Source organism: Mustela putorius, unplaced genomic scaffold, assembly GCF_011764305.1.
Source record: "Mustela putorius furo isolate JIRA1106 unplaced genomic scaffold, ASM1176430v1.1 tig00003909_pilon_pilon_pilon, whole genome shotgun sequence".
In the NCBI taxonomy this organism is placed as follows: Eukaryota; Metazoa; Chordata; class Mammalia; order Carnivora; family Mustelidae; genus Mustela; species Mustela putorius.
In genome coordinates this window covers 7,845,444-7,858,233 of record NW_025422057.1, presented here as the reverse complement: position 1 = coordinate 7,858,233, position 12,790 = coordinate 7,845,444, and the positions used below count along the sequence as shown (strand labels likewise).

At 44.2% G+C, this 12,790-nt stretch overlaps 1 protein-coding gene across 3 annotated transcripts in view; it reads right to left on the bottom strand.

The window, feature by feature from the left end:
• CPXM2 (carboxypeptidase X, M14 family member 2) overlaps positions 1–12,790 on the bottom strand; it is a 207,466-nt gene that overhangs the window by 100,480 nt on the left and 94,196 nt on the right. For 2 of the 3 annotated variants that reach the window (XM_045068999.1, XM_004751756.3), the window contains exon 3: positions 3,036–3,137. The exons of the other annotated variant lie outside the window; for it this stretch is intronic. In XM_045068999.1, coding sequence (XP_044924934.1) covers positions 3,036–3,137 — 102 coding nt within the window. The remainder of the gene's footprint in view (positions 1–3,035; positions 3,138–12,790) is intronic. 3 annotated transcript variants of the gene reach the window in all.

The window sequence follows — 12,790 nt, the reverse complement described above, 5'->3', positions numbered from 1 at the left end:
CCTGGCGGGTCTCAGACACGCCCAGCTTCCCAGACTCAGGGTCTTGGGAAAAGGAGTTCACGTCAGCCCTGTCCAGCCACCCCCGGAAAGCACCTCCCTCGCCGCAGGCCTCCCTCCCCCAGCGTTCTCACCGTGGCCAACACCAGAATCAGAACCTCCTGGGGAGCTTTAAAAAAACTGCGGTTTAGGGTCTCCTGGGTGGCTCCCTCATTAAGCGTCTGCCTTCAGCTCAGGTGATGATCTCAGGGTCCCGGGATCAAGTCCCGCGTCGGGTGTCCCTGCTCCTCGGAAAGCCTGCTTCTCCCTCTCCCACTCCCCCTGCTTGTGTTCTCTCTCCAGCTGTCGCTCTCTGTCAAATAAATAAATAAAATCTTAAAAACTAAAACAAAACACTGCTATTCAGAGCCCTCCCCAGAGACCCTAAGGAACAGGACGGCAGAGGGGCCCTGGTCTCTGCGGCTCCCAGGTGATTGTGAGACCCTCAGAATCTGGCTGGTGTCTCCTCCCTTAAAGCTACAGAGGCTGGGAGCTCGCCTTGTGCTGGCCCTGTGGCTCAGGCACAAGAAATCCTCAGGGAGCAGTATCCTCGGGCTGAAGCCTCCTGCTCAGATGGTGCCCAGGGCACCTGCATCACAGCAGCTCTGACTTCTGATCTGGTGACTGCTCACTGAAAAGCCTCTAAGACTTGCTCCTGACACCCAACCCTCTCATCCTACCCACCCCACCCCTGGTTAACAAAGACACAAAGCCTCCTGTTCTCTTCCTGGGGAGCAGCAACTGCGAGTGTCCATCCCTGAAGCCCCAAAGCCATCAGTATTTCCCAAGTCAATGAGTGAACGTGTTTCATGATCCAACAGATCCAACAGATCCTTAGCCGGCACGCTGTGGAAAACCAATATTTTGTTCTTTCTATGTTGCTCATCAGGCCAAAAAAAGGAGGAATTATTTTTTCAAAATTCAATCACCTGCTGATTATCCCTGTGAATTTTTCCATATCCAAGGACCACCTGCACTCTTCCTTTGTATTTTTATTTAAATCAAGAATTTTAATGGAAATAAGTGACTGCAAAAAAAAAGTCTTTTTCTAGAAGACAACAGAGGGAAGTGTCTTCATAATCTTGCAGTAGGCGAAAGAAATTTAAACATGTAACAAAAAACACTAAAGGAAAATACTGATGATTTGTCTGTCTTAAATTAAGAACATCTGTTATTCAAAAGACATGGTTATCGGAGGTGAAGGGTGAACCAGGAAGCGCAAGAAGATATTGCTGTGTGTCCGTCTGACAAAGGACTCACAGGCACAGGGTTTCTTTTTAAAGATTTTATTTATTTATTTGACAGAGAGAGAGACAGTGAGAGTGGGAACACAAGCAGGGGGAGGACAGAGGGAGAAGCAGGCTTCCCGCTGAGCAGGGAGCCCCATGCCGGGCTCGACCCCAGGACCCTGGGATCATGACCTGAGCCAAAGGCAGACACTTAACTACTGAGCCACCCAGGTGCTCCCATCCACAGAATTTTTAAGAAAAGCAAACATACAAGGGCACCTGAGTGGCTCAGGCAGTTGGGTGTCTGTCTTTGGCTCAGGTCATGATCCCAGGGTTCTGGGATGGAATCCCAAGTCTGGCTCCCTCCTCGGCGGGGAGCCTGCTTTCCCCTTTCCCTCTGCCTCCTGCTCTCCCTGCTTGTGCTCACTCTCTCTCTCACTCTAATAAATAAATAAACAAACAAACAAACAAATAAATAAATAAAATCTTTTAAAAAAAAAAAAAGGCAAACATACAAAAAACCCTCCTATAAATCAATAAGAAAAACAATGAGCCAAAAGATCTGCGCAGGCATTCCCAAAAGAAGATATGCTGATGGCGAATGAGCATTGGTCATCTGTCTTCAGGAAAATGCCAGTCAAGACCACAATGAAATGTCGGGACCCACACACCAATATCAGTGCAATTAAAAAGACCAATCAAATGTTGGCAAGGACGCAAAGCAACAATACGGGTAGAGAGGTGTTAGCGGGGACAACCCATGTGGAAAACTCTCCAGGGGAATCTACTCAAGATATAAATGCACAGGCCCTGTGACCCAGCAACTCCACCACTGTGCTGACACCCAGCAGAATCTCACTCACATACACCAGAAGACTTACATGCAGGAATGATCCCAGAAGCACTATTTATGAGAGCCGAAAACTGAAGACAACCCCAACATCCACTAACAGGAGAATGAATAAGTAAATGGGGGAATACCTATGCCACAGAATACTATAAATCCTTGAAAATACATGGATCATAACCGTATATGATAACATGAAGGAATCTCATAAACATACTATTAAGTGAAAGCAATCAGACACAGTGTACGATTCCATGAATATTCAGTTCAAAAACAGGCAAAAGGAATCTCTGATGGTGATTATCCTTGAGAGGGAACAGGGCTAGTGACTAACTGGGGGAAGGAATGAGGGAAGACTCATTGGTCTGGTCACCTACTTCTTATCTAAATGATAGTTAATATAGTGCATTAACATTAACCATGAGTGGAGCATATGACAATCCAATGTGTTATACTCTTAAGATTTCCAGACTTTTCTGTGTGTGTTACACTTCAAAAACAATAATAATAGTAATAATAAAAAGACTTTGCTTTTTCTGACTGCTACAGCATACTAATACCAACTAAGTCTATTTGTCCTATTTTTAAAGAGGAGAAGAGAATTATGCTGAGTTAAAAAAGCCAATCTCAAAAGTTACATACCATAAGGTTTACTTCGTCTAACATTTTTGAAAACGCAAAATTGTAGAGATGGAGATCGGCCCAGGGGTTGTGAGGAGTTAAGGACTATGGGACAGGGTATGGGGCTAGGAAGGCATGTCACAAGGAAGCCACACAGTGAAGGCAAGGCCTGTCTCTCTCTGTGATGGTGTTCCCACGAAATGACAGATGTGGTACAATGATGCAGGACTATACGCACATATGCATACACACACAGAGAATGTGTGGAATCGAAATATGTTTTATGAATTTTGTTATTGTACCGCAGTTATGTAAAAGGTCAGCACCAGAGGAGGCAGAGTAAAGGGTACATAGGATCCGTCTGTTTGCAACTTCCCGAGGATCTCTAGTCATTTCAAAGATTCCTTAAAAAAAAAAAAAAAAAAAACTTTTTCACAACATGTCCAGGTTATTTAACATATCTTATAAAATCACCAGTTGTACAGAAGTATCACAAACTAAAGGGAATTCTAGTTTAAACTTTTGCAACATCTCCCAAACATATCCTAAAAACCTACAAAGATTCTCAAAAGGAAAGAGTCTCAACAATTCTTCCAATGCTTCTAGTGCCAGATGTGCAAGATTATTCCCCACAGCTGAGTCAGATGGAGACAGCTAGAGACAAAATGGAGATGTCCAGAGGAGGGACAGGAAACCCTTCATCCCTCTTGAGTGCCTCCATTTTGAAGTCCAGCGTCTGCAACAACGAGAAAACTGAAAATTGGACACCATCTCTAGTTTAGATCTGGCTTTCTGCAGTGGCCAGGTGCTTGCCTCTCCTCCTCAACCCCCATAAGCTTTCCACAACTGCTTGGATCAGAAACTCTCAGAAAACAGCTGGACAGGAAGGAGGGACAACTGTCACACAGAAGGACAGTGTGGGGCAAAGACAAGAACACTGACGAGAGCATAGGAAGGTAATTACTGTTCTCCTACGTATCCCATCAGAAAAAAGGATCTAAGAACTTCAGCCAGGAAAGAAATCAGCACCTCAGGGAAGCAAAAATATGTAGAAGATAAAGATCTGCTTGAAACTGAAAACTGTACTGGGCGTTTGCATGCCGACCCAGTAGAAACCTGTAGATATGAGAGAGAGCTGCAACTGCCCCCCCAATGGAGGAAATCTGGCTGCATGTTGCCTCACTGAAAGATGAGTGAAGCACAAACACCGATGTGCCCTCTGTGAAGGACAAAATTCCACAAAAAAGAACATGAGCTATAGCTCCCAAAAGACTTCAAGCAATCATGTACCTTTGAAAGTGATTTCATGCAGTAATGGGGAAAATATTTTTCCTAGAAATTGTTCATTCTAAGTATAGAAAAGGTATTTAAAATAAGGCCAGGAGCACCTGGGTGACTCAGTCAGTTAGGCGTCCAACTCTTGATTTGGGCTTAGGTCATGGTCCCAGGGTTGTAGGATTGAAACCCACATCAGGCTCCACACTCAGCAGGGAGTCTGCTTGAGATTCTCTCCCTCTCCCTCTCCCTCTACCCCTCCTCTCTCTCCTTCCCTCTCTCTAAAATAAATAAATAAATCTTTAAAAGAAAACAAGGCCAAATATTAAGAAAACTACAAACCCAAAGGCAGAATTAAAACCTATGCAAAGAGCCATTATTTTTAACCTGGGATCTCTGCCAATGAAGTAAAGAAAAATAAGTGGAAAAGTTTAACAAATGGAAAGAAAAAAACAAAATTGCCATCATTTAGCCTACATTATGATTTGGTACTCAAATCCAAGTAAATATGCAAATAATTGCTTTTAGTAAGAGTTTAGTAATGTGGCTGGGTATAAATCAGCATAGAAAAAAATCAACCGCCTTCCCGTATACTGGCAATAAAGAGTTAGAAAACTGAAATTAAAAGCGTCACAACATAGCAAATATCTAAGAACAAATCTAGTAAAGATGGGCAAGATCCATTTATTGGGAGATATGTAAAAAGATTTAGCAAGTGGGGAAATATACCATGTTCATGGATTAGAAGACTTAATGTTGTAAATACATTAATTCTTCCGAAACTGATTTATGGAATCTATGAGACTGTCATCAAAATTCCAAAAGTTTTTGGAAAGGTATTGGAAGATCCTGACTAGGTGGTGTAAATATACGTGTGTGCTCACACACATGTGCACATGTATGTCCATAAAATGAGTCAAGAATACCACAACTTTTGAAGAAAAACTAGGTCCTGCTTTACTGGGTATCATTATATGTTAAAATGCTGTAGTAGTTAGAAGAGTAAGGCATTTCTAGCCATACCCATGTATGGGTAGAAAAATGAATTTGTGATAAAGAACAGCAAGACTGAAAACAAAGTCATACACATATGGACTCTTAATCCCCAACAGACAGAGGTAGCTTTGCAAAAAAGCATGGAAACAAGGAAAAAATAAAATTGAATTCTGACTTCATATCATAAATAAACAAAGCCCATCCAGGAGTTTGAAGACCTAACTGTGGAAAATAAAAACAGAAAGAATGCTTTAGAAGGCAGTATAAAATATCTTCATGACTTTGGAATAAGAAGGTATTTCTTACACAAGTCACAAATAGTAGCAACCTAAAAGAAAAAAAATCAATATATTTGGCTACATGATAATTAAGAACTTCTGTTCATTAAGATCCCACAAGAATGAAAAGCAAAAAACAGTATTTGCTACCAATATTATGAAATCAAAATTCAAACTCAGAATGGGTAAATCAATAAAGAAAAAAGTAGAACAGAAATGTCACCAGAAAAGATATTCAAATGACAAATCTATGAGAAGATGCTGAACCTCATTAATAATTAGAAAATGCAAATGAAATCACAGTGAGTCACCATCATACACCTGCCAGATTGGCAAATCCTAAAGTCTGCTCATAGAACAGTTATTTGGAATGTGAAGCCTAGAGCCCACACAATGCTGACAGGAAATGAGAATGGTTGTGCCCCCTGCCCCACGGAGGGAAACAATTGAGCTTCTGTTCAACAGTGAAGCTAAACCCAGCCATTGCACATCTAAATGTATATATACTTAGAGAAACTTAAGCCCATGGGGGTTAGGCTGTATGCACAGAAGTTTTCATGGAAGCACTTTTCATAAAATACAGGAACTGGAAATAAGTCAAGCATCCATCAGCACTGAAATGGATAAAAAATTGTTGTGTAGCCTTACGACGGAATCCCACCCACTGAGGAAAATGAAGGCACTCAACAATTATAGAACGTTAATAGAAAATTATAAGGTATGTATGATTGAATACACACAGCATAATTCTATTTCTATAAATTTCAAAATCAGGCCAAACTAACTTAAAGATAAAACATAAGTGGTAAAATTATGAAGAAAAGCTGTTAAAATTAGGGTAGAGGTCATCTCTATAGTGGAAGGGATACAGATGTGATCGATAAGATTGATAAGTCTCTCCTTCTTGACTTTGGTGATGGTGGCACAGGGACTGGCTTTATACATATTTGCTAGAAGAACATATATATCATTACGTAATTTTTCTATGTCTGCTTTATTTCAAAATAGAAGTAGGAAATAGCCTACACAAAGCAGTAAGAGTGGATATATTACACAGAAAATCACATCAGTGATGTGGTAACAAATTTGTCAAGATTTTGGAATGCATACTGAAAGGACAAAAATAAAGGGACAAATAGTACCACCAATTTTTTTGTTAACGGAGGTCCTATAAAAGAGACAAAATTCCTTATGCAACTTAAAATACTCTTACCATATGATCTAGTAATTGTGCTCCCTGGTATTTGCCCAAATGAGTTAAAAACGTGGCCACACAAAAACCTGCCCATGAATATTTATAACAGCTTTATTCATAATTGCCAAAAGTTGGAAGCAACCAAGATGTCCTTGCATGGATGAGTGGATAAACAAACGTATGCACTATATCCAGACAATGGAATATTATTCAGTGATAAAAAGAAATGAGCCATCAGCCATGAAAAGGCATGGAGGAACTTGACGTGCATATGACTGAGTGAAAGAAATGAGAAAGCTGGATGCTTCATGATTCCAACCACACGAGATTATGGAAAAGGCAAAACTCGGAAGATGGTAAAAAGATCAGTGGTTTGCCAGAGGATCCAGGAAGGGAAACAGAAATAAGTAGGCAAAGGACCTACTTATTTAAGGATTTCTAGGGCAGTGAAACCATTCTGATGGTAGTACAACAGGATCTATGTGTCATTATACATTCATCAAAATCCGTAGAACGTACAACACAGTGAACTCGCACGTAAACCACGGACTTCGGTTACAAAGAACAGGTCAAGATTCCCAAGAAGTTGATAATAAGGAAACCAAGAGGAGGAGCAGAGATATATAGGAACTTTCTGTATTCTCTCTTTATTTTTTTTCTAAATCCAAAATTAAAAACTTCTCTAAAATAAATAAGTAAATTAGTTGACATATTAACAAAATCTAAGTACATAAATGGCAAAAAGAAAATATATCAACAGAGTGACAATGTGTTCCAAAAACCTTATCAAAATTAACTATAAGAAAAGAAAATCTGCTAGACCAATTATCATGAAAGAAAGGAGATACATCAAGGAACTTCTTGAATGGAAAATGCCTAGTTTCAATGAATTCACAGTCCCATTCTTTCAGACTTTCAAGGAATAGATCAGTCTGTGTTCCTGCGCTGTTCCAGGCTTTTAAAAAATGTGTCAAGCTTAGTTGCCCAAATGAATGACCGATACGAAGTTTCTACAACGGAACCCACTGGTCAAGTCACTGTTTATTCAAGTTACCTTATTAAATACTTACCCCAATCTTATGTCCAATGATTACCCCCATTTTGTATTTGAGAAAATTGAGGCACAAAGAGATTAAATAACACGCTCAAGACCACACAGCTAGTCAACAATGCAATGGGCTTTGAGCTCCATTTAGTACAGTTCCAGAGTTCTTAACCACCCTACCCTGCGACGTATAAAGAGAGAGTCCCTTGTCCTTCACCTATAAGGAGTGCTTATAACACAACACATACACACAAGGAGAATATGGGCAAGAGGCTGTAGAAGTTGGCATAAACCTTTCAAGAGAGCAGTGATGACTCTATGTGGTTCCTCTTCCAGGAAGCATGACCGAAGCAAGGGGCAAGCGAGCAAAGACACAGGCAGAATGAGGAGTGTGGAAATGTTCACAGCCTGGGAAGAATGGTCAGTTACGACCCCACCATAAAATGGAAAACCACTTCACATCATGCCCTAAAAGGGTATTTGATGACCTAAGAACATAACAGTAGCACATGAACTGAGACTAGAAGGTTACAAAGCAAGACTAGTTCAGTTTTGTAGAAAGTGTGCGTGTCATCTACACACATACCTGGAATTTTGTTCCTGATGCATGCATGTGTGCACACACACACACACACGGAGAGACGAGATTGGAGAGACAGACTCCAGATGGTGACTGTGATTACCCCTGGAAGATAAGACTATGGGTTTGTTTTATTCCCTTCTTTGTTTTTATATATCTTCCACATTTTCTACAAAGTGCATCCACGACTTTCATAGTCAAAACGTCTTGTAAGCCAGGAAAGAAATCTATTTTAGAATAGCTTCCACTTTGAGTTAAGTTTCTAATTTTTTTTTTTTTTTTTCAGTTTTAGGGTATGACATGGCAAATTCGGTTTTCTGCTAACTCCATCCTGAGTCAGCAACCCAGACGTAGCGAAGAGGATCTCATCACAGAAGGGCTGAGAAGAGGGAAAGACAGGCAGACTGTCACAGGAGCAAAGTACCACCAGCAACAAGAAGCACGTTTGCTGGCCTCAGCGACATGGACTCAGAAGAGGTGCAGCTAGAATTTCTACTCTGTAAATGGACTCCTGTGACCTCGGTCGCCCAGAAACCCCCACCCCGGAGTCACCTGGGTGATGGAAGTGAGTGGAGCCCACAGGTGCTCCTGAGCACATCAGAGCTCTGGCCTCTGACCCCTTATCTGGGAGGTATTTCTAACGCAGCAAGTCCACTGTGGCCTGGGTTCCGAACCAAAGCTTCTACAGACACCACACTGCCCACACGGCATTAACAGAGCTCACTTTACACTCGCAGGCAGCAGCCAGGCCAGGACCCCTCATCAAACCCAGTGAAGGCCCTGCCACAAAACCATTGGAAGAACAGAAGAAATCTCTCTCCAAAGGCAGGCCAGAAAATCCTCACGAGACACGTTTCACATTAGAGACTGAATAACTTTCTAGGCATGTTTGAGACACAGTGGAAAGTGGGAGAAGCTAGCCAGGCGTGGAGGAGTCCCTGGAGTCCCAAATGCCCACATCTATCAGAATTCCCAAGAGAGGCGGGTCCAAGAGGGATGTGACCCTGTCTCAGTTCTGGCCCCTTGCTTCCCCTCGCACTTCCAGAAGGGTGTGAAATACCCCCAGAGGAGATGTGACCTTGTATCATAGCATCTTCCAGGTCAGCCAGGACTCCCTCCCCTGCCCTCAACAGCTGTGCCAGATGTCTGGGGGAGACCAGAGCTGAGCCCCCAAAAGGCACCAGGCCAGGCAACACCAGGGAAAGGCTCACAACATGGGCATGGATGAAAAACCAAACTGTCTCTGCTACAGTGAAAAACTCTCAAGTGTCACACACACATACACACACACACACACACACACACACACTAAGGGGGTCAATCCCCAAGCATGCTACCTGGCTGACGCCTCGAATCTCACCCAGCCCAGGCACGAGGAAGCTCCCCTTCACCAACGTCGTGCATCACTTTGGGAAAACCATTCTACTTCTGTGATGGCGGGAAATCACGTTCCTCTCCTACAGATCCAAGAGCTTTTCCTGTGGAGGCCAGCCCTGCCCTTCTGGGTTGTGAAGAAGTCACTGGAACATACGTTCAACACCTGCTCTGGAGCCCAAAACACTAGTGCAACACAGGGCAGGTGTTCAACAAACGAGCCTGCCAGTGTTGTCGAGGGCTGCTCCAAGTCCGGATGTCTCCTGAGAAGAGGCAGGGGAGACTAAGCTCTCAGCTACTCAGCCTCACAGAGAAGAGCTGCCTGCAGGGATCATGAGGACGTGAGACAGGAAGGGACTGGGACCCTGAGGAGGAGGTATAGGGAAATGAAAGAGAGGTGATCAGGGCAGTCTTCCTGGAGGCAGCGTTTGCAGAAAAGTGAAGTTCTGAGACACGGTGGGCAAGCCTCAGCCCCTGGGATGGCCAGGTCCAGGCCATCACCTGTGTCTGTATGGCCCAAGAGGTAAGAATAGTTTGTTTGTTTTTTTAAGCTTTTTATTATTTATTTATTTGACAGAGATCACAAGTAGGCAGAGAGGCAGAAAGAGAGAGAGGAAGGGAAGCAGGCTCCCTGCTGAGCAGAGAGCCTGATGTGGGGCTCAATCCCAGGACCCTGGGATCATGACCAGAGCCAAAGGCAGAGGCTTTAACCCACTGAGCCACCCAGATGCCCGTTTTGTATTTTTTTAATGATCACATTTTAAATGGTTATTTAAGTAATGACATAATATCCTCAATTTTGCTTCTTGGCCAATAAACCATGTATTTATGATCTGATCCTTTAAAAATATCTGCCAAGTCCTCTAACTGAGGCACAAAAAAAAAAAAAAAAAAAAAAAACAAACACCACACAAATGGCAAATAAAAGCCATCGCTAATTCTCACTGAGGGCTTGCTGTGGGCTGTGTGCTGTACCCTTCAGACAATCCTGAGTCTTCAAAATAGCCCTCTAAAGGCATCTCTCCCCACTCTTGTGGAGGAGGAAAGGGAGTCCCAGAGAACAGAGGAACTTGTCTGGGGTCGCACAAAAGCCGTCCTCTCTGCCATCCGCTTAGACACGCCTCCAGGTCCCTTTGGAGCAAACGTGTGAACCATGGGCTTCAGCATGGGACACGGTACAAGAAACTAGCCCATCTGGCTCGGGGGTAAGGAGGCAGAGGCCAAAAATGAGAAGCGAGTAGAAACAAGCAAGTTCTCCCAGGTCCTCAGCTCACTCACAACGGGCCCCTGGGAACGGCCCCGCACTCCTGCAGACACGACCCAGAGCCAAGGGACCCTGACCTTTTAGCGAGGGCATGGAAGAGTCACATGGCAAAGGGCTGGACCCAAGGAGAGGGGAAGAGCTAGAGCAATAAGTCAGCTGCACCAGTGACTTTGGGACAACATCCAAGGTGCATTTCAGAACCTGCCCAACCGGACAGTGCTCTTCAGCCCGTTATGTGTTCTCGCCCTCAAAGCGGAAGTTCGTAAGGGGAGAGTCTGCATCTGATGCAAACTCACAATGTTATCCACTCACATAACCAGTGTGTGAGTGGGAGGGGGGGTGTTAATATCTGTGCGACCCACCACCTTGAAAATGAAGCGGGTCACATCTCCATCTGCCACCTTGGGCATAATATAGGGGATGTCCGTTCCACTGGCCACCCAACCCCTTCATGCTGCCACCTCTCCAGCAAACCCCCAAGGGAGACCAGAGCAGAGACACAGAGGAGGCTGAGCACAGGGTCCTGAGAGCGACCGGCTATGGATCTGAGGTCCTGTTCCACCCAGCACCACGCCCCAGGCGCCCCTGCCTCACCCGAGCCAGCGTTCCTAACTGCTGTGCTGCCTGTCTCCCCAGCCACAATCCTCTTTGTCCCTTCTGTATTGCATTTCACAGCCCCCCATGGCATCTCTGCCCTCCTGTGTCATCCCGATTTTTCAAGCTTGTTTTAACAAAAGAGCCATGTAAACAAATTCCATAGACCAGAGTCACTCATTGAGCGCTCAGTGAATCAGAGCCACAGTGGCTACCCCGGAGACCAGGGACCCCAGCCCCTTCAGAAAGAGCTCTGAGGCCAAGGCCCGGGGAGCAATTGCGCGTGAGGTAGCATGTGTGTGTTCGCGTGTGTGTGTCAATAAATGGGCCTTGAAAACTCTTTTTGAAAATGCTTCCCCAAATATTAATAACTTCCAAGTCTGGTAATAACTAAAATAATTCAAACCAACCCTTGTGCTGAAACTAAAAAAAAAACTAGATAGAATATTTTTCCAATGTTTAAAGCATGTAAATATTAACAAGACAATAAGGGACTCTGAGGCCCAAGTAGGATTGGAGTGAGAGCCAGAGAACAGAGGCCGGCACTGGGAGCTGCCCTGCCCTGGGGCATCTGGGGTCCTGGAGGAACAGCTGATCTTCCGGTCAGCCTGCTGGGACAAGGGCATGGAAGTCGTGCCCAAGGCCCAAGGGAGGTGGGAGTTTTATTACTGCCCATCTGTTGAGACCCCAAAGGTCACCAGGGTTCACCAGGTGAATAAGCAGAAACACAGCGCCACATCACATGTGTCTTCAACATCGCCACCCACCCCGCCCAAAACGCTGGGCCCTCCCGATACCCACGGGTGCCCTAGAGTCCTGAGACTTTAAGACAGAATATAATGCTCGGTTGTTAAGTGACGGCAGAATGTGACTGTTGCTGAATTTCCATGTTTATTTTAGGACGCACTCTTAATCATACCTTTGATGGCTCTGATGGTGAGCTTTTGGTTAGAAACATAGACCCCCAACCACTGCCTAAGGGAACAGAGCATTCCCTTTAGGACAGTCGAGGCTGTGACATAGTACACGGGCTCACACGGCAGCTGACCATGGACCCTCCTCCAGAAATGCAAATTTGTGAAATGCTGTGTTTATTTAAGCTGCTGTCCTCCTGAGCCGAAAGCCTAGAACTAGAAAATCTTGGGTTCAAATCCCCGTTTTGCCACTTAGAGGCTGCATAACCACAGGCAAAGGGCACACACTACCAAGTCTCGTCCTCCTTATCCGTAACAGATGCACAGTGTTGATGATGACACCAGGAATGCCCACCACACACAGAGAGGCATGGGTCGATACCAAAGGTGAGCCCCCTTGCCTGGCCTGAAGCTACAAGAGAGCAGAAGCATTTTACAAACACTGTCAGCGTTTGCAGACTTGTGATCCTGGATACCAGAGCGTCACAGACAATAATCATAATGCTAGTAGTCAGTCTAGTAAGAGCTATTGCAAATGGGCC